General features: G+C 41.4%; 1 protein-coding gene across 1 annotated transcript in view; it reads right to left on the bottom strand.

Annotated features, from left to right (window-relative positions):
• Positions 1 to 260: 260 nt before the first annotated feature.
• The window catches only part of LOC117238392 (acetylcholine receptor subunit alpha-like 1), a 145,952-nt gene continuing 118,361 nt past the window's right edge, over positions 261 to 27,851 (bottom strand). Inside the window, exons 5-7 of the mRNA XM_033503264.1 lie at positions 22,326 to 22,506; positions 11,616 to 12,668; positions 261 to 935 (exon numbers count right to left, since the gene is read on the bottom strand). Coding sequence (XP_033359155.1) covers positions 732 to 935; positions 11,616 to 12,668; positions 22,326 to 22,506 — 1,438 coding nt within the window. The 3' untranslated portion in view covers positions 261 to 731. The remainder of the gene's footprint in view (positions 936 to 11,615; positions 12,669 to 22,325; positions 22,507 to 27,851) is intronic.

Raw genomic sequence — 27,851 nt, 5'->3', positions numbered from 1 at the left:
ACAAAAATACGTTGCGCGTGTGTTTCGCGTATTTGGCACTTTTTCTCCCCTCTCTTGCCCCCAATTCTCTCTCTTCCTCGGTCTCGTTCGTTCAATCTCGCTCATCCCTCTCGCACCCATTCGCTCCGTCATCCTCTTGTTTCCCTTTCACACGCTCCCGATCACACGTCCATGCACAGGATTTTCTCTATTTTTCTTTCGACAAAACTCGTACGCTCCATTTCGTTCGCGTTCTCTCCCCCCCTCCCTCCCACCTCTGAACCAGTCCCCGCCCCACTCTCGTCTCCCGTTCAAAAGAGTTTCAGTATCGAAGTCTGAATATCAGATTTATCCATAATTCGGAGAGGGAAAGATCCACGCCATCTTCTTGAATCTTCGTTTCTGCCACTCGTTGCCTCCTACTTTTTGTTGGCCGTGTTCTTTAGGAGGTCTCATCATCTCTGGCAACAGCGATCGAGAGAGGGTCCTCTTGCATGTCGACGCGAAAATCGGCAGTTTCGATGATGGGCGGCGGCCGCTGAACGACAACGACGACGACGATAACAATGACGACGACGACGACGACGACGGCGACGGCGACGACGACGACGAGAACGATGACGCGTGCAACGGGAACGACGACGCCGGCGACCGCGGTGGCAACAACAGCGACGATGATGCCCGCGACGACGGCGACGACGGTGAAGCAGCTGCCGCTGTGAACGCGGCGCGAAGCCGCGCGGAATCGTCGACTAGTCCTCCTCGGGACCCATGTTCATCAGCATCATCTTCTTTTTCGCGATCTTGCTGTACTTGATGTCGATCGGCTTCGTGGTATCGTAGAGACTCGGCGCCTGCAGGATAATCAACACCGTACCAAGCACGCAGGCCACCGTGAATATCCAGAGGAAAATCCGGTCGAGCACCATCGCCACGTATTTCCAGTCCTCCTCCACCTAAAATCAGGAATTTAAAATACAGTAATCCTTGTAACTTCAAACAGACCAAACAAATCTTCGCCTAACTTTTATTTCTTTAGCTAGTTCGTAGAAATATAAATTTATACAAACAGTTTCGTTCGTGTCATAAGGTGATAATAGATGAACAGCAATTTCTATACTAGTTTATTGAATTAGGTATGATCCATTTCGTCCTATTTCTATTATTATGTTCGTGCATAATTCAATAAACTAATATAAAACGAAAAAACATTGTGCGTGTATTATTTCCTTATAAAACGAAAGAAACTTTTCGGCCAACCTAATATAATAGTAATTCTATTTTCTCTTATAATATTTCCAATTTTCAAGTCTCTTTTATCTCCCTGCCCCTTTCTGTCTTCTCTTCCCTGCGCTTACGTAACGAAGACATAATCTCACGCGTAGAGATAAACGATGTAAGTTACTTGTGCGCTTGGCGAGGCTAACGAGAGAAAGAAACTACGCGAGGAGATAGTTGAGAATACCGTGAGACCTCGTAACGGCACGAGCTTGCCAACGTTATCGTAAATAAAATATCTCGTTCGACAAGTCGATCATCATCCTTCCCATCCAGCCAAGCACAACATTCTTTCGTCGTTTCGAGCCAGTTCAGGGAATGAGAAACATTCTTTCCAAGTTTTCTTCCTCCGTTGAACGTCCAACTATCTACTCTATGTAGCAAGGATCCATGTGGCTCTTCGTCATCGAGCTCTCTATATCTAGCTAAAAGATGAGTTGTATTTTCGAACTTTCAATCGAGTACCCTTACGACTTGTAGCAAACGTTGAGAAGCAGAGAGGACGAGAAATAGAGTCGGTCTCGTCCATCCTGGAAACTGGTAACACAGACAACTGATCCCTCATTCCATGGGTGTATCGACTTCTTTCGATTTCCTTCGTGACAAGGGAGGAAGTGGACGATAAAACAGACACCCGATACTTTTATGATATCTTGCCCAGGAACGTCGCTCGGTATATCGTTCCCTTTTCAATTCCATACAACCTTTTCGTGCGTCGTTCCACGTCGCTTTCTTCGGAATCGGTTCACGCACGGCGCGCTTTTATCTCGATAAACGAGCTTACTCCGCCTACAGTGATCCAATAACGAACTCGATTCGATCATTCCGATACGATACCTTCGCGATGAGACAAAGATCGAATGACTCACACGGATACCAAGGAATGAAAATCAACTGGGGGAAGAAGAGAATACGAAGGGGGGAACGAGATATACGAAGAGAAAGGTGGAGAGAGGGAATTACGGTGATCTAGAAAGTTTGTTTAATCCGGGATCAAGGCGGGTAAAGTTCTTTTCGCTGGCACCCTCATGACATTTACCTTTGGCGAGCGGCCAATCCGCTGCTGGCGAAGAAAGCTCGCTGTTGGCTATATCGTAACGCGTCGAGATCATGGACCAGTCACAGAACGTAGTTTATTTCCTTAGGTTACTGTAAAAGGTTTGTTAGGTCGACTAAAATTTTTTATTTCTTTCGGATAAATCAAAAAATGATTTGCGGTCGATTGCTTCTCCTCTATTGAGGGAAATCAGCGAAATGAAGCTCCTGTACCTGGTTCCCACGCGGTGGAATTTAAGATTCCTTTAGGATTCGCGAGATATTCGCGAGATGCGAAAGAATAAGTAGCTTTCTAGCGGAGGAGAAACAAAAAAATGAAAGATAAGGAAAGAGGTTTCGTCTATCTACTCGCTATCTCTGGTTGGTTGCTTTTATTCCCAGCTTCGTTTATTCCAGTTATCCTCAGCCATCTACATTCCAAAATCAGCTTCAGAATCGCCAGATACCATCCGATCGTTGCAAACGCCTCCTTTTCCCCAAACTATAGAGGGAAACTGTTATAGAATGTGAACGATGGAATTCGGTCGTCTCGATCTCTGCTCATAGACCAGGTAGCCTTAAAATTTTCCCGCAGTTAAGTTTAATGTAAGAAACAGAACTGAAGCTATGGCGGTGACAATGAAAGTGCAGAATATTCGCACACGGTGACGTAAGCGGAAAGGAAAACTTGTACGAAAAAGTGAGTAGAATGAAACTTTCTCGTACAAAGTTTCGTTTAGGAAAAAACTCACTTTAAATATTTGCCTGATAAAGCGTCCGGTACCTCCACTTATCTTTGTGTTTATTGTGTTCTGTAATGAAGAATACACGTTGAATAGGATATTCGTGTACGATCAATTTTATTCCCTTAGAAATTATTTCCCATTTGTACCCTTTGTATCATGTTTCTTCTATCATAAACTACTAAAATTTATTGTCCTGTTTCGTTGCGCACCCTCTTTCCATTACTTAGACACGAAGATATTCGTCTATAGCAAGAACCGTCGACACTTTTCAAGCAAATTCTAAATTTTCTCGAAAAATCGCCACGTATGACAAATTTCTATTTCGTGTTTTCATCCCTCCTCCCGGCCTTTACCTCCGGTTGTGCCATCAGTCACAGAACATCCTGTACATGTATAGAACTATACATAGGTGCTTGCAATGCTTTCTCACAAAACACGCGCGATAAATCACAAATGACGAAGTACACTTCAGCCGCGTAATTCTACGCCAATATAGTCAGGTTTTGCATGGATGACGAATCAAATACGCAAGCATTCAGCGGTGCGGTTTTTTTTCTCTCGGGAAACGCTCGTGCTTTCTCGCAGCAGGATATTAACCGAATTAAGCACGTTTAACACGGGTCATGCGGCCAGAGGATTCAGCAGCCCCGAGAATACAAACTCACAAAGCCCTTTTCATTCATCCCGAGACCTTTCGGTGGTCAACCACGAGACGTTACGTTTCCTCTTTCGGTTATTCCGTTTTGATGAATTCACAACGATGGAAAAGAACACGTCACGAGTCACGATGATTTTCTCTTCGGCGGATTCGCAAATGAAATTGATACAGAGTACAAATATATATCGATCGGATTGATTTGGAATACGGTTTTTTACATGTTTTTTACATGAATTTTTTTAAACATTTTACTGTGTAGATTTAGCTCTGAAACGTAGACACGTAGTTGTAAATCACGCTGTACTTAAACTTTTGAGTGTGGTTTTTGTTACCTTTTGTTCATTACGAAGGCATAACAATAAATTACAAAGGAGCGATAAATATAATTTTGATTATACAGTTTGTTCTATAAATTGAAAAGTTACGAATCTACAGCCTTAAATATACGGTTCTGTACGGGTTTTCCATTCAAAAATAAGCAACGAGTATCTTTTGTCAGTTTTTTTGCTACCACATCAAAGGAATGCTACGATATTCAACTGAGGCAATTTGGGCGGAGAGCGTATCATTGTTTCGTCGTTCAATTATTTCTGCCATGGACGCCTCGTGTTTGAATTATTTCTATTGTTACAAAACGGAATTCTCTTTATCAACGAGTTAGGAATAATTAGCTTTAGGTCAGATTTATTATGCGCATATAATTCTGCTGCTATTTCTGTGTTCTTTCAATATGCGTTCTTATTTATTTCGTTCCTTTTTACTTCTTTTTACTTTCGGCGATGATTACAAGTCAAAAAGTTCCTAACTCTTCATATCCCAATATTGTGCTGGCAGAAGATTTATTTTAATAATGTGTCAGAAGCTTTATGTGAATAATATATAACCTTTTCCGGTAAAGTTCTTTCGTTTCACTCTTGACCGTTTGAGTCTTAGAGATCTTTGAAAAAACAGGCTCGAAAAATCGCGAGCAGCGCGATAGCGCTTGTCTTAATCGATTGTGAACTAAAGTAAACGGCGCAATAGCGCTCGTCATATTTCTTATTTTATGAAATACATTTATATTATTATATATGCATACTTATTAATTTAGAAATATTTCAAGTTTTGTCCAATCAAAATTATTGAGAAGATAGCAACGAGATACAAAATACCGTCAGTTGTCCGCGGCGTTCGAATGTACTGGGACTTTTCGACACAAAATCTGCACAGCGCGATCGCGCTGCTAGGGACTCAAAATAGTTAGTAAAGATCTGTCGTCACAGAAATTGATATTTTCTCCTTATCTTCCAAGGTTAGTTAAGAGTTACTATCTCTTCTTCCCCTTAAGCATATAATAAATTGATATGTATCCGCAATTAATTGAACTCATTGTACATAGTAGCATTTATCACAGTAGCATTTGACTGCCACGCCGACATCACATGTTTCGCTCACGACGTCACGGGATTATTTTTATTATTCAAAGCATATAATGGCAAAATAATAATAAATTGATGATGTAAGACAACATTCTTCCCCAATGGGCCGTTTATCTTATTGGTGGTTACGGGTGACCACCGTGGCGCCTTGGTAACAGTTGATAGTGACATATTATAACAAACCATTTCAACAAACCGTTCGCATTTGTTATGTCGTCGTAAGCGAAACGTCCAGAATATATTGTTGAAACGTGTAGAACATATTAGTAAACAGCATTATGATTATTTCTACGATTTCGACAAAATATTCGGCTGAAATGATAAAGGTCCGCAAAAAAGATTATGTTTGTGATAAACCAATGGTAGTGGTAGATCACAACAGAGGAAATTGTGCTGTAGATTTATCAGGTCAAATGATAGCATATTCTACACCACATAGAAGAACCCTCAAGCGGTATATAAAATTAGTTTTAGAGTTATTGTTAAATACATCAATTTCAAACGCGATGATACTCTATAAACAAGCAACAAAAACAAAAATCAAGATATCAGATTTTAGAATGGCACTCGCAATGCACCTTACACAGTGCCATTCACCAGAGCAGTCAAATATACTTATTCGACAAAAATGCGACACGAAATGCGGAAGAAAGAAGGGCAAGCGTACCTGGCACGAAAATTTTGCGGAGAGTGCTATAAAAAAATTGTGAAACAGTTAGGTTCAAAAATTGCTAAAATTCGGACCAAACAGGTAACCACCTATTGTCCAGATTGTATAGATGAACCACATTTATGTTTAAAGTGTTTTAACACAGTGCACCGTTAGATACAAGATTTGTTCTCATTTTTCTTTTATTGATGTTCTCATGAAGATGTTTAATTGTTCAATGTGACACTTTTTATTTCAAAGTATCTTCTACTTATCGGTTATATTCAAAATGCCCTAACTGTCAATTTTCATACAATTTTTACAATTGTAAGAAGTTCAAGCGCTGCGATCACCAATGACCACCGTGGCGTTGTATGAGAAACCGTAGCCGGTCATACATGACCAACGTGGCAGTCAAAATGTTAATATTATTCAGTTATAATACAGGAATAAATTATCTGTATATCGTTGCATTATATTATATCGCAACTGCAGTATATTATATCATTACAACTGATACGCAACGATAATAACATACGAAAATACCGACCTTAACGAATTCGTGGAAGCAACGGACGACGCACCTGTTCTCTCGAAAGTTACGAGTTTGACTGTCGACCCATGAAATTCGTTCAAAACACTCGTCTCGCCGCATTAGGAACAGTTAATTCCTCGACCGTTTGCGGTTCGTCCTTCGCGTGCACACGAAAATATGGAATACATTTTGGTTCGACCGTTTTAGAGGCTTATTTGGAAATTAAACCGCGTTGAACAACGGCGTTTAAATTGAATTCTTCTACGATTTGACTGCCGATTGATTACAGGCATTCATGCATTTTTCGTTTATCATTGTTGCACGATGGCAATGAATTTTCGATGTTTCATTCGATACGTTTGATGGTATCTGAGAGAAATATCGAAGCTTGCGAGGATTTTTCTGTGAATAACAGAACAAAGAAAATACGTGGAAGGGAGGAATAACGGAGAAAGAACCGTTCCATAAAGAAATTGAAGAATAGCGATTCGATCGATGATGCTCCCCATAAATTCCAATAAAAAGCGAATACACGATCGGAAGATCGGCATCGCGTGAGATATAGCGTGATACCAGATCGGATTATTCGACAGTTTTCACTGAATATAACATTTTCCTTACCACTTTTTCCCCGCCATCTGATAAAGGGTCGAATTTCAATTAAGGATTTCAAACTACGTTTGATGCTATCTAACAGTAGCACTACCGACATTTAATATGTCCACTTAGACATACTAGGTATGCATATACATAGAAGATATATCTATGGTCGCAATAAAAGTGATACGTCAAAAATGAGACGCGTAATAAAGTATAATAAGTGCAATAAAGTAAATAGTGTAATAAAGGCTTCCATATTTGAACTAATAGGCAGATAAAAATGTTCGGATAATGGAATAGAAAAGGGCTGTTCTATTGTCAAGTAGAAAACGACGGTTCTAGTCAGACCATAAATACTGTCAATTCAGCAAACACGCAGAGAATCAAAATCTGCGGACACAAAAACGCAAAATCCTCTCTGCAATGCGCACAGGAAATCACAGTCGCACGCACAGGCCGCATTTTAATCGCTGCAGCACGCGTGCATTGGCGTGAATACAAACGCACATTTAGCAGCGAACGGAACTTCGCCGCAGTGCGTTCGCGCGACAGACAGTTCCCGTCGATAATTTATGAACGCCAGCGCTACTTTCCGCGTCCCTGAACAGGGCAACCCCTGTACGGGGTTGGCTCCTCCGAAGCAACCGGAAGTCACCGGGTTGATGCGGCCAGCGCGCGGAAATCAAGGCATCTCCGGGATCGTGACTCGAGAAATCGATAGATTGAATTTCAGCCTGGCCCGCCTTGGCTCCGTCCAGATGTAGAGTATCTTGTTCAAGATATTAGATCGTTCGAGATAACTATGCGGCAAACCGCGCCACGATATGCTCGAACATCGAATTTCGGGACAGCGAAAATTCTACAGTGTATTTCAAAAATCGTGTCACGTATACTTGTTACGTAAACTGAAGACAACTGTAGAAATGATCGATGACATTTTCAATCGAACGCAGAATGTGTCCATGTCGTCGTGATGTGTTCTCTGGCGTTTATAGTTAAATTAAACGACGACATTGAGACTATTTATTTTATTAGTTCAGTCTTAAACCTTGAGTGATATTCGTTAATTGAATTTATCATGTAATTCCATTTAATTGTAAAAAGTAAAAGGGGTAAAAAGTAGAAGAGGAAGAAGAAGAGAGGAGGAACGACTATCTACGATAGTTATTGATGATAGGCTTACCGCGTTCGAGTTTCATGGAATACGTTCGTATTATCGGGAAAGTAGAGAATAAGTCTATGCTACAATTTACGGTACAATTAGAATTTCTAGAAACAGCAATTTTTCTTGCCAATGAATTATCATACTTTTGTCTGTTGAACTTTTGGACAAACTTTGCCAACCATGTAACTATAAAGTGTACTAAAAACTACTCAAGAGTTGAAAACTCCGTCGTCCACCAGCCTCGCCCTGTCGAAACAGCCAAGCTGCAACTTCCGATAACCGCTCGTTTCCTGACGAACTTCTTCCTTGGAATAACAGTCACGGACAGCAACTTTCTGTCATCGATGTTTTAACGGGAAGAGGAAGAAACCGAAAGGTTCCGCGATCCACGATGAAATTTCCAAAGAAACGAGGAGATTTTGCTAGGTAAGGGAAGTCCCGGAGGAACGAGAATAAACTCGATACAGGATGGATGCAGGAAAGTGTGCCACACCGCTCGTTCTGCGCAAATACGAAATAGGAAGCATAAATTCGTTCGAATTTACGGCCGGCCCCCGGACAAATGTTTCAACTTGGAGACGCATTCTCCCCGTGCTGAGACCGCGTCAACGTCAAAACCAATTTTCGAAGTTTTCCATCCACGGAACTACTTTGCCACACTACAGAGCCACGAGCAACTCGCCGAAAGTTTCTGCTAACACGCGCCCTATCGTCGCTCCGCTTGTAATTTTTCGAAAATTTCCTGCAAGAACGCCGTTCCTATTCGATAACTTTCTAACTTCCATAAAATAGCTGTACAAACGGTATAAAAGAGTTAATGAAAAAATATAAAGGATAGTGTCTTTTAATCGTCTCTGAACTTTGCCCTCGTTTCTTCCGGTAGAATATCCCATCGTAAGTCAGACAAGGTGCGAAACTTTTAACCCGCGAATGGTAGACCAATTTTCTTGATTTATTCAACGATTTCGCTTGGAATAAATTGCTGCTTTTCGCTACAATGTTTCTTTCAAACTTCATAAAAAATGTATCTGAAAATATATTTTTTCAAAGCTTCCATGTATCCTGCTCCCCTTCTTTCAATTTCACAGTAGTAGAGCTCGCTGCTTGGCGAGTCACGCGTTTCTCACCATCCTTTAACAGGCTTTCCTTCCTGCCTTACGTACGTCGAGAAGTTTAACAGGTTGCTAAGGGTGTATAGTATGGAGGAAGATTGATGGGAAACGATCGCGACCGACTTTCCACCAGCTTATCGAGACTCCTGCTCCTTTCCACTCGGTCGGATGACAGCGTTGCCTGTCAGGACTTAGCGCCCAAGTCAAAATGGACAGGCAACTGGTTTACTCATCCACTCGTGATAGCACACGCAGTGCAAGATATTTACTTTCGATGGTAAAAGGATTCGCCGGCTAATAGAAAAATGTGAACCAGCAGAGCCGAAGTTTTTTTTCGAAGATCTCGTCATTTGTGATTTTCTACTTTCATTTTACGGATTTCGAAATATACATTACGAAACTCTGATTAACTTTTTCGATATGATTACTCTATCGCACATAAATATTCATACATACATATACACCCTGTAGTAGCGTAGTGCAAGAGATAAAGTGTATTTGTCGTTGTTCGATATATTATTATTTTAGGTGGTACAATATTTTTCAGGAAAAAGCCGATATAGCTGGCTGAAAACTCTAACTGAAAACTTTTTTCGACAATGGCAATGAAGCCTGACAATGGCCACCTCTATGAAAACGGTTGTTCGAATCTGACACTTGCGAATTAATATCGATGACGGAAACCGAGTTGGACCCGATCGTTCGATATAACGTTCGGCTATATGGTCGAATAAGAGTACTGTACATAGTGAAACACGGTTAATTTGCGACGTATCAGCTATAATTCGTAGCGTGGTTACGGGATACATGCCGTACTTCTTGTCTACTTTAGGACAAATGCCTGTGTTAAAATTCATACGCGTAATTGCTAATTGTAAGTTGGCGACCGGTTAATCCTTCGCTGAGAGATCATGTTTGGTATATCTTCGTTCCGGTTACTGTAAGTACCCATCATTTTAGGGTTCTATCGACGAATTATTAGTTCGTCTCGAGAAACATAGTTAGCAGGATTCTATCGTTGGAGAAATACTCGACGACGGAAACATAACAAGGTTGTAAAGTCCAAGTTAGTGTTATAGTTCACGGGCTTGAACGACTGGATGAGTAAATTAACCAAAGTATTTTACATCTTTTAGGTAATAAGGCAGTACATGAAATGTCTGTTTATACGATTTAGCTTGTAAATTGTACCTAACTTTCAACTCCACCATTGTATTAGGCTTTCCGAAAAGTTTCTTTCGTTTTATGAGGAAATAATAGACGCACAACGTTTTTTGTTTTATTTTATTGTGTCGAATTACGTACTGTAATTTTGTACTGTTGAGATAAACATTGCCACATTTCACGAACTTGGTTTCACATTTGTGAAGGTGACTGTTGTAAAAAACACGTTTGCGAAAGAAAGACATTTCCCGGACAACCTAATACTGTAAGTTTTATTATTGTGCTATATGTTTACGAAGTCGTAGATCTTTCTTTCTTTAACATTCTGCGTATTTGTGAAATAAAAACGAGAGTGTATATTCCACGATGTGACTTTTGAATTAATTAATTTAGGGTTACTCGCTGAATGAGATCTCGATCATTGTTGCATTAATCTGCGCGTGGAAGCGAAGAAGTTCTACATTTTCCAAGCGAAATGAATTCGATCTTGATATGTTTGAATTGTTAGTTTCCACGCGAGGATATTCGCAGAGAGGCGCAAGAAAGCGTATAAATCCAAGCATTCGGAACTAAAGCTATTAACAGCAATCGGATCCTGATGTGTTTCCTGCTGATTAATACGATCTGATACTACTGCTGTCGGCCTATCAGATTTCAAACCACGGTTCTTGTAAATGATTCGTTATAATTCGCTTTCACTGACCCTTGCCTAGTTGCCTGCCCCATGATCACACCGAGCGAGCGGTGATTTGCACGCCCCATTACCGATCCCGTCACGTGGATTACTCGTAAAGATTAAAGAGCGTTGCCCGATCAGGCTACCGTCCAGATCAATACGCTTCTCTTTCTACTCGATATTCTTTCGCTAGGTTCACGGGAACGAACGAGCTCGTATTATTTCACGCGCACTCTCCAAAATGGAGTATCGATCCCACAGCAGTCACGATTCGCGTCGAATAGTTTCTCAACCTCGAGAATCATCGTGAAATCGGTAAAATAGATATCAAATACGAGACTCGCAAATGAGAGGCAGGACCGAGCCTTTCAATTTCGGTTTTTCTTTCAATTTCGTAATTGTAGATATTTCCGATTAAAGGGGCCCGGTTGAAAGGATCAAAATTTAATTTGTATTTCGGAATCGGCAGTTGTTCTAATATTTACTTGCGAACTAGCCTGCGCGCGTTAGAATAAATTCTTATATCTTTATAATAGTAATGCAGTAGTATCATATGGGAGAGGCCTGAAGTAAGAAAAGATGGCGGTAAAATATACTCACGCTCTCAAATTTGTCCTTGTTCTTGGCATGCTGAGCGATAAACCTGGCATCGTCGACGGTCTTCTCGATCTCGCGTACCAACGGCTTCTCGAATGTGGGGCTGATGTCCTCGTGAACGTATGCGGGGCTGGCTGGGCCGAACAGATCGTCGTCAGCCCCCGGCAGTGGCAGCGAGGGTAAGGGTTCCTCGAAGCAGGGCGCTACGGTACCTACGGTGGCCACGGCACCGAGGTCGTACCTAGTTGCTGATGGTGGCAATCCGTGTGCAGGTATCTCGTACTCCCCGCTGAACCTGTTGCCGTAGTACGTATCGTACTTATCAGTCTCTTGTACATGGAACACATCGGTGAGCATGCCTTCGGGCGGTTTCCCGTTGGTCGCTTCGACGTCGTCGTCGTCGTCATCGTCGCCGACGGGCTCGCCGTCGGCGTTCACCACGGCGACACCGACGCCGTTTCTCCCTACCACCACCACCTCCTCCTCTTCGTCGTCGTCGTCGTCCTTTTTCGGCCTCTCGATCAGAAGGTACCGCGGTAATTTTTGTATGAACACCACCCGCACCCATTTCGCCATACGATGAGTGACGGGCGAGCGAAAATTCACGTTCAACACGGCTATCGTCACCACCACGGATAGGGTGACCAGTACCATCGTGAACAACAGGTACTTGCCGAGCAACGGTACCGTTAACGACGTGGGCGGTATGATCTCGGCCAACAATAGGAAGAACACCGTCAACGACAGCAGAATCGAGATCGACAGCGAGACTTTCTCGCCGCTGTCGCTCGGCAGGTAGAACACCAGCACCGAGAGAAAAGATATGCCCACGCACGGTACGATTAGGTTCACCGTGTAGAAGAGGGTCTTGCGGCGTAGGGTGATATTGAACACGATATCGGGGTAGGGCTCCTCGCAGCATATGTAGAACGCCTCGTTCCTCTCGGCAGGCACTTTTATGATGTCCCACTCGACGGAAATGTAGTAGTCGGTTAGGTCGATCCCGACCTCAATTTGGTTCGAGTCTTCGGTCTGGGCCAGGTGTCGTAAGTCGACCTGCGGACATACGTTTGACTATCAGTTTCTTTGTCTACGTCGGATACGATGAAACGAGATGACGCGAAGCAAAAGGAAAAGAAAGAAAAATAGAAAAAATGGGAAAGGAAGAAGAGAAGGGGGAAACCACTGATTTTAGATTATGTTATTATGGTTAAGCGACTAACGCGATTGCAATGGTTATCGTTGAGAGCGCAGTTGCATATAACAGTTAAGATGAGGAGAACGTCGTAGTCTGAGAAAAGTCTACGTTGTCGCTAATGTTATTTGTCGTTGAACATAGTTGGACGATACAGGCAAGTTTATCTACGGTAGTTTTCTGCAGCGATATAAAAGAGTTGCTTACTTCCAAAAGACCTTTTGTAGAGCAAGTTAAATCTTCCGGCACAAATACATTCCTAAACAACTACGTTTCTATACAAACTTCTTGACAATCGGATCAAACTAGGTAGACTGATGTTATTATGATTGTTCCTTTTGGTCGCAGATAGTCGAAACAGCTAGATGATCGTCTACTTAATTCTTCCTATCGCATCCTAACATCGGAACGTGCAAGTAAATTATCCAAGGTACGGAGAACGGTAATTGGTTCGTTTAAAGATTATCATGGCGCAGTGTACCGTCTAATTGAGGCTTCAGATAAGGAGCGTTACGCGAAATCAGCCATTTGACAGAGGGTTACGTATATAGGTTCGCGCGTGTACGTGCCTGAGAGTGAAACAGGGGGCGAGAAGAGAAGGACTGACGAATAATAAGGGTATTTCGTGAGACGTCGCTTAACTGGGAAACGAGGGATGCTTAAACCAAAAATAAAACGACTCCGAAGGACGACGTCTGTTTCCTCTCTTGCTGTTACAAATGTCTCATCGAAACTCTATAAGACTCGCGATGCAGAGTATCTTCTTGATTTTACTTTCCCCGTGGCGAATCCGATTGTTTAAAGACGGAGACGAGGAAAGTGGACGAGGAAAGAGCAAGGATCAGCCGGGAAGAAAAGTCGGAGCTAGTGAACGAAAGAAATTGGATAGCCCTAATGGGTCGCCGGGATAGGCGGTGGGTTTCACTCGGAGTTGTCGAATCTGAGAATAGGAATAAACTCCAAATCTCTCTTCCATCGAACTTCCGCCGCTAGCTAGACGCTCCTTGATCCTCTCCGGACCACTTCTGAGATCTTCTGATAGCTTCGCGAGGACATCTCTGCGCGTTAAACCGCACTCCTTTCCTTCGTCCTCTTCCTCCTGCCGTATCATCTTCCTGCTACTAATCGAACAACAGGAACCTAGCCACTGAAATGTGTCGTGTAATTCCAGGAAGAAAGCAGAACCTTCTCGAGTACTGCTTTCGATGCGGTTTTTTCTTGATACCCCTTTATGACTTTTAGTTTTAACATTTTGTCCTTTCCTTGGACTGTCTGGTCTGAACGAGTCTAGTTCAGTGACATAGACTGTCGCTGTTATATTTTACTACTGAAATTCATTTCGTGAAAGTATCCTTTACGCTGTTGAAGTTTTCTAATTATTTATGTTGAATTCTTGCGGTTATTTTAGGTGCTGACATTCCTCCTTTCCTCCTGGTATTTTCTAGTACTAATTTTTTAATCCCTGAAATTCTTTCTAGTGCTGGAAATCCCTTTTTCTATGTCCTCGTAGTGCTTTTTAAAAACTTGCTGACATTCTTATTCCTTGTTTTTTTCTACTTTTCTTTTTATTATCATCCACTCTCGCGCTATTAACGTGCCTCTATACGAAATCCCAGACGAATTTACGTTAGAAGAGTTAGCTGCCAGATTACAGAGAGTTCTGCAAACATCTCTCGATTCGATTCCTTAATTTACAATCTACAGACAGATAATCGTCACTAATGGGAATCGACGTCAGGAAGGAAATGCGAAGAAGCATCTTAACGATTATCTTCGGTCTTCTGGAGGACTTGTTGAGCCACGATTGGCCGTCTTGAAGGAAATGAGGAAAACGATGCCATCGATATGTCCAAGTAGGTCGAGTCTTCTACTCGATGTCCTGTACACTTCCTTTCGTCGAACAGATCATCGTGGAAAGCGAGTAACGAGTTATAGATTTGCTCTATACGGATCAGATTTCGAACAAAAATAGCGACACTAGGCGAGGAGATTCAAAAGGAATTCTGCTATTATCATTTCCAGTAATATTTCTTTCACGATATCTAATAATTCCGTTGTTATTAGGTCAAAGTTCAACGTAGAATTTTTACCTTGGAAAATTGCGTTCCAATATTATCAAAAAGTCGCTCACCTGCAATGTACTTTGCGAACGTTCGTATTTCGTCGAATGTCAAACATTGTTTGCACGTCCGACATATAAAATTGGAAGGAATCGATAGCTCCGACTACGCCAAGTATTTGCACCATTCGGTCGCAGGAATAGACGCGTAATGCACTGTAGCGGCACATGAGTCATAGGACGAGGCGGATTGAGAGCGACTCGTATTGTTGTGCCTCGGAACACGGACACAGCCTTGACGCACGAAACATATCGATAGGCAAACTCCGGACAAAACAAAGTCACCGTTATGGGCAACCGTCGATTTAAGACAAATTCAAATTTTTCGACTCCCCCGACCAGTATAAATAAACGGACGCGATCGCGAGCGAGTTAGTATATCCCGAGTATCTACGAATTATCGATCAATTTCTACGAGTCGTTATCCGAGTTATAGTTATCGAGTTTTACGCGAGCGATCATACTCTATCTTGCGAATTCATTTGTACGAACGTCTCTCGACGGCATTTATATTTATTCATATTTATTATATTTATCCAAAATATATTTGATGGGTTGCAGCAGCAAATTCTCGTATTCCAAATTATTAATCCTCACTCAATCCACTACAGCACTTAGCGACAGCGTTTATGAGCGGACACGTTTGCTTTCGATAAAATTTCGGCCTCGATATTGCCACGCCTTTATCGGCGTCAAATTGCAAGCTCTAAACGAGTCACCATACTTCTCCAAATAAAATGTTTTTCGAGCTGCCTAACCTAACCCCAACCTAACCTCAATTAACGAACCTTCTTTCTCGTGAAACAACCTGACATATTAGTTTGCCCGAAAAGTTTCTTTCGTTTTATAAGGAAATAATACACGCACAATGTTTTTTGTTTTATATTAGTTTCTTGAATCATGCACGAACATAATAATAAAAATAGACCGAAATGGATCATACCTAATTCAATAAAATAATATAAAACAGAAATTGTTGTTCAACTATTATCACCTTATGAAACGAAAAAAACTTGTCGGACAACCTAATATTTCAAATACCTTTCGAATAGTTTTCATCTTTCTATCCAATCTATGAATTTCATTCGCGACACTCAAAATTCGTTAAAATTGGTTTGAAAAATTAAATTTATTATTAAATCAACCATCAGTGGTATCGTTGTTAACATTATCCGGGAAACGTAGAGCGAACAGTCCACATATATCTTCGTATGTCTTTGCCGTGCACGCAGATTACGCGGGAGGCCAGGAATCTCGGTGGAAGCCGTAGGATACAACCGCGAAACCAAGGAAACTGGAATCGAAACGCGAGGAGCGGAAAGCCGCGCTCGAGGGGGCACGAGCTGCTGGAACGGCGAGGTTGCCGGAATGGACGTTCACCGGCGCTACGGAACGATTTTATCGTTCTAGACGCGGGATTTATTTCCGCAATGGTTGTTCAGCGGTGAAATCCACGAACAGCTGGATTTGTTGGGATGGGATAAATCTGTCCATCCACAGGAAGGTGCCTCGGTCAGCGGGAGTCCGCAGGAAGATGAGAAAAGGATTTCGATCTGGCTGAAGCCCTCGTGATCTTCCACTATCGCAAAATTATTCTTCCCTTTTCTTTACCTTTTTGTGTCCCTCGTGGAGAATCTGGAAGACTACGTATCCGAGAATATCGAGAATCACTTGCAAATCCATTGGGTATGAGAAATCTTCGACCGCGAGATGGTCAAATAGAAACCTATCCGCAATGACAGCGATGGATCTTGGTGCTGGCGTTAATGCACAGTCCCAGTAGAATCTATTTAGGATTTGAAATCCGGATCGTCATTTTAGTTTTCGGCAGTTTTAATGGAACATCCAGCGCTTTAGTCTGCCAATTGTATTTTCATCAATCGATCTGTGACACGAATAAACCAACGATGATTCTTGCACCCCGATGCCCTTTAAACACAAGTTTATATCGATTCAGGCTTGAATATCGGAGGCAATCGATAGGGAAAAGGGAAAAGGATAGCTCGAAAGGCACGCATCCGTCAACAGGCGAGAAAAAGTTTCATCAGAGTCCTGGGGGAAACGCTGGCGAAGCGAGAAGACTCGTCAAAAGCAGGGCCGATGAATCATGACGTTTTCCCGATGCCTGGCTCCACGCTGCAGCCCAGTGTTGAGAGATTATACGTCTACACGAGCGAGCAAGGGCGTGAAATATTTCACGCGGTAGAAGCGCACCCCTTTTAGGCTGCCGGAGATGTTTAAGACACGGACGGATATTTCGAAGCTGAAGGCCGCTATGCGTAGGCGATCAATTATGCCACATAGTCGGCAGATTCTCCCTTGCAATGCTAAAATTTTCAATGACCATGGGAAATTCCATGCATCCGTACGATCGAAGAAAACATTCGATTAAAGAAAATTTCGTGTATTCGTTAGGTCGTTCCACGGGTTCTTCGTATTTTTGTCAAAAGTTTGGTAGAAGAATATAGAGAAGCATTGTGAGTTTAATTAACGTACTCTTTGTAGTTTCCTATTATTATTACTTAAAGTTATCACTTACAATTTGATGAAAATTATATAATAAAAATTCCCCTTCTGCAACTGCAAATAACATTTTCGTCGTATTCTTGCGTCTAAATCTTGTTCTCATCTATTCGTTAGAATGTACGTCTACTGTAATCATAATGGAAGGAACAATTTGGAAAGTAGAGAAACGATATTTAATTAAGACTGAATTAGGAAAAAACGAATAACTTGGAAAACACGATCTAATAATGAAAGAAAAATGTTCGAATTTGAAGCATCGCGAGAATTATCATGGGATACTTGGAATCTATTCTATGTACGCTACTTTGCCAGCGAAGCTTCAAAGAAAGCACAGGAAGAAAAGGTTTCCAACAGTTTCCTCGAAATGGAATCGATGAATCGCAGCGTTTTATTGACGTCTGTTAGCACGTGCCAACTGTATCGAGAGACAGTGGAAAGAAAGGCAGCGATATTCTCCGATGGAACAAGGTTTCTCCGCCAGAAGGAAGAAAGCTGGCGAAGGTAATCGATGGATCGGAAGGTTTCATCGAAAACCGTTTTCTTTCTTTTCTCGCGTTACCACACGTCGTTTCTCCTCCCTTAACCAAATACGAACAGTCATTTCGAACTGGAGAACTCTAATCATCCGGATGATCCTCATCGATTTTTCCAGAAGAGAGAACATCCTGACTATAAGTACAGTCGATCAATTCGCTGGTACTCACGGTTCATTCACTAGTCTGAGATGGTCGATCGCTCGGAAGAGATAAACACGAGTCATAGAGCGCTGATGACGAGAAGTGTTCTCCTCTTGCATGAACTTACTTCCGTCAAGGTAGATGAAAACAGCTGAGAATGAATTCTATTCCAGCGAAATCTTTGATAACTCTTTGTCTGCGAGATTTCTTCGAAATGCCGCGCTTGCTTCTCGATTTTAGATATGTTTCCATTATTGCACACGGGCTTATCAGGATCCAGAACATCGCTGGTACTTTTAACGGCCAACAGCCGTTGAGAGGGGTTGAAAATTGACGTCGCGACTTCGGAACTAACCGTCTGCGTCTACCGCGAAAGAACAAGTCAAACTTCGTACTCGGCTGCTTTGAAGAGGCAACGAAAGAAGAGGACAACTTTGAGTCGAAGATCGCGCAACGATCGCCATCCAACGAGGAAAGATACCGGAAACTTCCACTTCCAGATATCTAGCAAGGGAAAGCTGAGTTCCATTCAGCATCAGGTAAAAATCTGCCGCGCAGAGAAAGGGTGGAAATTGCAAAAGTCATTTAGTCGTTCGAATTAATCATGTTATTTTTAATATAGACAAGTATAGAATGAGAAGTAAGAGGACATTTGGAATTGCTATTTTTGTGTATATTGGTATCAACAATTCTGAAAACTTTTTAAAACATAGAATAGATGCAGACTGGGGTCACCGTGAGTCACTGACCTCAAGTATTTTCTCCGGGCCAATTTGCACTTTTATTTATATCAGTTAAAATTAATTACCCCTTTTATTAGCATTTAATGAATATGTATGGTTGCCACGGCTATAATGAATCGCTAATATTACATATGGACGATAGTGCATGTGCTCTCGCTTGGAGGAAATAAAGTGGGCCTTCAAATATTTGCGCACCTCTGACACTAAAAATAGCTCGGCAGATAGCTAGAAACTATTTGACTTCTTCTCCTACAAATTTTTGCTTATTTTCCACCGTTTCAACGCTACAATCCGGACTAGCTACGATTCCAACATCAACAGTCTAACAATTCCTGCCACGTGTAGTTGAGAGAAAGAAAGGGTCTGGCCGACCATCGGTTAAGTAATTCATCGAAGATTTGCGGTAGCTCTGCAGCGGCATGAATTATTCGAACGCAGCGAAACGCAGAGAGCATTCGAACCGCTTCAGAATCCGCAGGCTCGCAGCGGGTTTACGCGGACCGGAACGAAATGAAAGAAGAATCACCGGGGAATAGAACTGTCAGCGTAACTTCTAACATAATAAATAGTTGAGACGCGACGTGATAAGTTCGGAACAACGTTTTCTTGCCCCGATGCGAACGAGGTTCAGCACCGAATTCTATGACCCTCGCGCCTTCTGGTTCATCTATATTCTACGCGATAAATGTGTATCGGCTCGCTGCGGAGAGGCTTGGTAGATTGGGGCTTCCGGATCCGTGACGTTGGATCGACGAACTCGGAATCGCATCTAACCTAAGCAATGACGGACTATATGCGGCATTTTAAGGAAGTCGTGTTGTCATTAACATTTTTAACATTGCGACGTTTACGCATTTATGGGAAATTTTAAAAAATATACGAAATGCATCTAATATGCTAAAGTATATATAATATCCAAAGTTCACTATTCGTTGTATTTATAACATTGTAATATTTGTAATATATTAGGTTGTCCGAAAAGTGCCTTTCTTTCGCAAATGTGTTTTTTACAACAGTGCATCTTCATGCAAACGTGAAACCAAGTCTGTGAAATGTCGCGGTGTTTATCTCAACAGAACAAAATGGATCGTACGTAATTCGACAAAATAATATAAAACAAAAAACGTTGTGCGTCTATTGTTTCCTCATAAAACGAAAGAAACTTTTCAGACAATCTAATAATATTCGGTAGATATTAAAGATACAGATCTTTGAAACTGAAATGAAAGCATGAAAAACCGTGGTCTACTTGCCAGTTTTGCAGGTATTGGAAAACAGTCGGAGAAATAATATTACAGGGAATATTTTAACAGAATAAAAACGAAATTTTCAAAAGAGAAGAAGTGATCTATAATCACGACCAGGATCGGAACTTTGAGTTGGAAGTGTTACGCCTAGTTCGATTTAAGCCTATACACGTGCGACATGATGTCTTTATTAGGTGCCTTATTAGCGATGACCGCGTTAATTTACTCGCGCAAGTACTGGCAAATTGTGTAATTTTAGGAATCTCCAATATTCTTAATATTCCTTTTGGTGATTGCCTACTGTTCGTAAATCACAGTAGCCAACAGAATGTCAGATTACGAAAAATCTGCCAGCTAATCTCGAAGATTACAACGCTCAAAAACATTCTTTGTCGCGAATCCTTTTGAAACATTGAACTTCCCTCGTGAATGTGCCTTTCGAATAATCGACACTAGTCGGGGGGATGAGAAATACGATTGGGTGTACGGTGACTCACAGAAGAAATTTTTATCGATACAAAACCGCAGCAAAGGTTGAACGTGACCGGATTTACAATTCGATCGTTCTCTTTTAAGAAATACTTCGTTGGACCGTAAGTGGACTTGGATCGAAATATGACCGGCCGCTTAATGCAGTGAAATTCTCCGAGGAATATCAAAATATCATCGGATCTGTGACGTTGTCGGTGGAGAAACTTGCAGAACGCTATTGGAAAATTACAAAACGTTCTTTCGCTATAATCGAGACCAAAGGGAGATTAGCTATTAGAAGATTGATCAATTTGATTAGCCCATTAGTAAAGCCCATTTAGTAAAGAGCTCTATAAAAACGACGTTGTCGAAAACGCTGGCGAAATAGCAACGAAGGAAGAAGCAAACGAAGTAGATCGAAATATAAATGTAATAAATTCATCCGACAGAGGGAAGCAAGTACACGTTGAACATCGGTGGGGAAGCTCGTGTTCTAAGGAAAACTCGGTCGACGTTCCATTGATGCGTTCTTGCATATCTTGGTCGCATTGTAACGCGATTCAGCCAGCTAGCCTGCTTTTACCCCCGTTCTTCTTCAGTTCTCTGCTCCTGCTTCAATACAACCTGTCCACCGATGCAAAGAAATTTCTTTACTTTTTCCCGATTTCCCATCCAACCTTCTCATCGTAGAAGCATCTTAACAATTTTTCCACGCTTCTTCCGTTCCGATGCTACTGCTTTACGTATGAATCTAGCGAATGTTCAAGTTATTTGGACAAATTATTTTTAAACCATGCACATTCTCTGATCTGTTTTACCGGCACTTTCCACTCACGTCACACAGCACTTGAAAACAGCTGTTTGACTAGCTCATAGTTTGAAAAGCTCATAATTTTCATCATTTCCTACAACCTAATCTTCGTTTCTTCTTTATGTTTTCAAATTCCTCGCGATCCTTAATTGCAACGTCATTTATTTATGAAAAATATTTACATAGAGTGTGTGCACATCGAAGTGAATAATTTTCACTGGTTTAAAAAATACTCGCCATGGAAGCACGCGACGTTCTGTTGAATTACCCGTAGCCAATTTGACGTTATGAGATTTGCTACTATTAGTCCCGTAGTAGGTTTCCATTGACTCGAGGGAATCGAAGGGGAGGATGACAGTTCTATTTAGCATAAAGCTTTACGTCCAGTCATGGATCCCTAGTCACATTTTCTGCACAGTAGTATGCGCAACGACTTGCTCGGGGGAATGTTTAATGCAATAGGAAATGGTTGGCGAATTTCGATAGACCGATCGATTTTTAAAGGATACCATATATACATCGCAACATTAGCAGTCGACGCGAATAAAAAGCTCGTGGAAGAAAGGAACAAGAAGACAAATTCGAAACAACGTTACGCAACAAGACCATTGTCATCTACGAGCATGACGAAAAAATGTACGAATATGTGAAAGGCTGCAGTCATCGATACACGTGATTCCTTGTTTCAATTTTATACCGAATAACCGCAATAGGGTTAAAATGAATCGCAGCAAAATTCATGGCGAGTTTCACGTTGGCCGAACAAGGTAATCTGGCTGATTAAAAACTGTTTTCTCCCACAATTATTGTGAATTTGTGAACTATTGCGAATTATGATATTATGGTTGGTTCTTTGGTTAAATACTTAGACGATGATTAATCGAGGGTGAAATGAGGGCGAATCGTTGGTTGAATCTTACTCACCGTGTACCCGTCGTAAGTCCAAGAACCAAACTTCATGAAGCAAGTCTGCTCGTCAAAGGGGAAGTACTCCACGTTGATCTCGCAAAATGATTTATAGATCGCTGGCGGTTTCCACACGACCAACCCCGTATGGTGCAAAATTGCTTTGGTCATAATGGTCACCTCGTAGTTGCCATCGGCGCTGAAAACAAAATTAATGTCCATCCTGATTTATGTTCCGTTTTTCACCGGCTTCGTTAGGAGCAGTTTCAATATGGAATTCGCTATATCACGTATCCTCGCGTTAATTAATCACTCAATTCTACAGCTACTTGCAATCTTATCCGAAGCAATCTATAAAATTCTATTCTAATTTTATTCTTTCGTTCCTTTTTCTTTCTTTCTTTTCTTTATTTATTTTTTCTCTTATAAAGAATAAATTTTGATTCGAAGAATAGAGGAAACAGAGAACGAAAGAAACAGGTTTCAACGGTATCAGAGGTAAGAGATAGGAAAATCCTCGAGATAAACAATAGAAAATAAGTAAAGAGGCATAGGTTGTAGAGTGTACGGTCTACACCGATGTAATAGAACTCTGAAGGAATAAATTCGACGAGATAATGCGACCGGATTTCTAATATAATACGTGCGGCTGTTGTAGCTGCAGCTGTCGTTGCTGCAATTGCACTTGTTGCGCTATTTTCACTCCGGCGTTCTACCTTATTATTGCCCGTTCTGTCGATTACTTCACGTAGAATTCTTCGTAGAAATCACGTCGATGTTTGTCGTTTTATGGCCAATCTAAAATAACTCGAACGCGAATATTTCTTACATTTTGGCACGCTATTTCGATATTCAAACTTCGGTTATAATCGAGTTATATATCGAGTTAGATCGCAGAGCAGCGTATTCCATTTGTCATTTTTATTCATTCTTCCTTCGTAATAATGATATTTAATAATGATCTTAAACGTAGCCGGGGAACTTTGCCAAACTATTAAAGAACCTCATTTAACAAATCGTTGACTGGCCACGACATCTTGCACGTACATTAATCTTCGCAATTATTAAATTAGATCGGCTGATAAGTTCATTGAATTAATGTGTTCAAGAAATATATTCCATTTTTTCATTTAACGAACAGATTTTTAATGCTTCAACAAAACGTCTGCCACAAAATTAGAACGAAAAAACATGTACGTAGATATATCGATAAGAATAAATTTTAGAAGCTTGCGAACGGTAAGAAAATGTTAGTAGTTCGTTGATTATGCAAACAATTGGTGACACATATCGATTTTGGATAAGACACTCGGTAAAAGTCGTGCATGCTAATATTCCATGTTTTATTGAAAGTTTCCTTGATAAACGAACCAAGCTTTTTTCAACCAAGAAGGACAGTACAGAGATACGATGATGAAAAATCGCGATGAAATATGGAATGCGATTCCCTCGACGTTGTAACAAAGTAGACAGTTCAATAAATTCACGGGGGAGAAAGGGGCGGTCGTTGCAGTAGCGAGTAGAATATTGAAAGTCAGAAAATCGCGTTTGAATCTTAATATGGGTGCGGTAGAAGCGCGGTAGGTTGGTGGCAGGTGCGCGTGCCTCGAAGCAGATAGCTTTGAGGATGAATGAACGCTACTGGGAATTGGGGTTGCACACGTGCAACGAGAAATAAAACTTCGTTGTAGCGAGCTCGGCTTTTTATCCTAACTGAAAAATATATATGACCGACGAAAGCGTGTAAACGAATTGTTTCGATACACGTTTGCAATCTTGCAGTTTTCTCCGGGACTGACGTTGGTCAATCTGTCAACCTTTTAATTTCTCAGTAGATCGTTAATTGCAAGTGGAAGAAACCCTGTGATTATCGTGTTTAGATTGTGTAATGTTGCAGGGAATATCGGTTTGGTTGAAAATAAGTAAAACAGAGGATTTTAAATTATGTTCTTTGCAACAGACATATATTTTATTCATCGTGGTAAATTCGTTTTGTAGCTGTAAATAGATAAACATTTTTGCAGTTTATTCCGACGATATGCGTAAATAAAGAATAAGTAAAACCATAAATAGAACGGAGATGCAAAACGAAGAAACTGACAATGAAACGCAAAATTTACAAGCGTTGGATGAATATTAAATTCGTCGAGCAAAAAATATGGTGCAACGGGTTGTTTTCATTTAAGAGGTCAGAGAGTGCACGATGCATCGAATATGGAGTTAAATTCAGCTAGGATTACATACTTGTCTACGACTAACGAATGAAAAGCAGACTATTGTGACAGGGATAAAAGTCACAGTGGTAACTTCGTCATTCTACTTGCAAGTGATTACCAGCAGCGAACGTCATTGCGCATTCGAAATCGCGCCGAGTGTAGAGAATAGTTTCGCACTGCCGATTCCGGTTGTAATCCGCTTTGAAGACACATGCAAGCGGATTTGCAACGTTTAGCATTAAACCGGGACCTCTTGATCGCTGCGCGGGCTTTGTTTGCTACGAAACTTCAGTATCGGATAAAGTTTCCTTCCCTCTGTCCCGTTTCATCCCTGTAATCAGGTTACGCGAACCTGGTTGCGTTAGTGTAGATCTTTCGCGCTCTGTCGTTCGATAATAATCGTACCTTTCATGTCAATGCTACCCTTACTCTGCTCGTCTTTAAACAGTGTCAATATTTCGGTCGTTTCTATCTATGAAATCGTGGTCTCTCTATCAAGACAGAACAGTTGTAGGGATTATCTGACAAAGGAACCTGCGATATTTCGATACCACTGTCCCCGGTTACCTGCACGGCTATGATTTCTTGCCGCAGGGTGATCCGATATCGCATTGTACGTCGTCATCGATAAATAGTTGGCCAGGCTCACAGAATTCACAAAGCAACGTCGACCTAACGTCCCTTCGCAAATCTATCGACGTTTCGATCGGGTGTTGCAACTCCAGCGAAGCTGCGTCGCGACTATATCGTTGATTATAGGGCTGAATGGTGAATGAGGGTGTTCTAATTCGCATAAGCACGGCTCGATACACCGAAAATTAGCGAGGACAAGTCACCGTGGCGGGGGTTTATCCGTGCAAAATTGCCTGCAGTCCGACCGGAAGTCAATGCTCCCGAGCGGCCGCTACGCGCCCCCAAAGAGAACAATACGTTCGCGTGGCAATAATTCCATGGCGAGGGCACGAATCTGACGTTCTAAACGCACCGCGTCTCCGGCCTGGAATCTACACAGCCCAGACCTTTGTTCGTCTATTCGTTGCCAGAGGGACTCGTTGCCTTAAGTGGACGTTGGGTAATTACGAAGCTGCAGCTTGCGAGGAGATTTCGTGATTTCGAACCGTGACGCGGATATTCTACATGTTTCCGACACTTGGCGGAGACTGGTTAAGTAGATTGTAAAAAACTCAAGATGGTGCAAAGTGAACACGATGTCGAATCAAATGAACTAGTTCCGTTTGCGTTCTTCTCTTCTTCTTATAAGAATTCATATCAATTGTCTTATTCCGCGAGTCTGCAAACGTGTTTCAGTATCTTGTTGGAAGCTTGTTGAAGCTTGTTTGAACCCGATCGTCGATTGATAGTATGTTCTATCTTGCAAATTGCTCGGCCGAAACGTGGTGGAGATGGATATCTGTATTTTTGATCGCAGCTGTGTTTTCGTAGATAAACAAGGCAAATGTTTGTGCAAACGGATTATTGAGATATGTGTAATTTTGTGTGTTACACTAGATTAGTCGCGTGGTAGTGACGCACACATATGAGTATGAGTGTGTGGAAGTATGTGCGTGCACAGCGTGTCGTAAAACAGATGAAGGCAACTGTTCCGTTGGTAGTGTGGTAAAGAAGATGGTGAGACAAAGAGAGTGCTGAGATGCGTGCAAATATGTGTCGACGAATATCTTGTAAATCACATATTAAATAAGTTTGAAACTATTTTAACACTTTGACTGCCACGTTGCTCATGTATGACCGGACACGGTTTGTCGTGCGACGCCACGGTAGTCATTGGTGACCGGAGCGCTTGAACTTCTTACAATTGTAAAAATTTTATGAAAATTGACAGTTAGGGCATTTCGAATATAACCGATAAGTAGAATATACTTTGAAATAAAAAGTGTCACATTGAACAATTAAACATCTTTATTAGAACATCAATAAAAGAAAAATGAGAACAAATCTTGTATCTAACGGTGCACTGTGTTAAAACACTTTAAACATAAATGTGGTTCATCTATACAATCTAGACAATAGGTGGTTACCTGTTTGGTCCGAATTTTAGCAATTTTTGATCTTAACTGTTTAACAATTTTTTTATAGCACAAAATTTTCGTACCAGGTGTGCTTGCCTTTCTTTCTTCCGCATTTCGTGTCGCAATTTTTGTCGAATAAGTATATTTGACGGCTCTGGTGAATGGCACTGTGTAAGGTGCATTGCGAGTGCCATTCTAAAATCTGATATTTTGATTTTTGTTTTTGTTGCTTGTTTATAGAGTATCATCGCGTTTGAAATGGATGTATTTAACAATAACTCTAAAGCTAATTTTATATACCACACGTTTCAACAATATATTCTGAACGTTTCGCTTACGACGACATAATAAATGCGAATGGTTTGTTGAAATGGTTTGTTATAATATGTCGCTATCAACCGTTACCAAAGCGCCATGGTGGCTACCCGTGACCACCAATAAGATAAACGGTCCATTGGGGAAGAGTGTTGTCTTACATCATCAATTTATTATTATTTTGCTATTATATGCTTTTAATAATAAAAATACTCCCATGGCGTTCTGAGCGAAACATGTGATTTCGGCGTGGCAGTCAAAGTGTTAATATCATTTCTACATGTAATTTGTGTATTCCTATACATTTATTTCGGCAACTAAGATCCACAATTCTCAACACGGATATCTGCACCTAACGGAATTTCCCATGGAACCAAGTTTGCGACGTTTGCTTGCACGTGACTATCGGTTGGCGAACTTGGCGTTATACCTTCTACATCGGGAAAATCTGGTTAAGAGATAGATCGATATTGTAACTAATCTGAGGAACGTCAAACATAAACCCGTGGCTCGGAGAAAGAACAGGACATTGAACGGTGGAAGTCGTGCCAAAGAAGTTGGGGATTTTCGATTAATCATATCTTTTTTTCGTGGACAGCGTGTGTTAGTTCTTGCTAGCAGACGCCGCGTAAATCTTCAAACTAGACGTCCCTTTTAAGCGTGGTTGTCTACTCGACCGACATCGAACACTCATCGAAAAAACTACATTGTCCTCCCCATTGGTGGACGCCGGCGAGGACATTCAATTTTTCGCCACCCCTTGCCTCGGCATATTCCATTTGTTACTGGAACAGCGTCTGCGCCACCGGATAGTTCGATCTATCTCATCCTTCTATTAGGTAGATATATCTGTGTGAATCTTCAAAACACAGCCTTCCTGCCTAGAAAAACTTGGGAAGTCTATGCTCCCTTCCTCGTGTGCTTAAAGTGTTCATTCGCGCTTCGACCGTATCGCTGAAATCGATTACTCGTTTCACGAGAAG

The sequence above is a fragment of the Bombus vosnesenskii genome, unplaced genomic scaffold (genome assembly GCF_011952255.1).
Source record: "Bombus vosnesenskii isolate JDL3184/JDL3185 unplaced genomic scaffold, Bvos_JDL3184-5_v1.1 scf7180000013492, whole genome shotgun sequence".
NCBI classification, from domain to species: Eukaryota; Metazoa; Arthropoda; class Insecta; order Hymenoptera; family Apidae; genus Bombus; species Bombus vosnesenskii.
The sequence above is the reverse complement of the archived record's forward strand: the minus strand, read 5'-3'. Positions and strand labels throughout refer to the sequence as shown.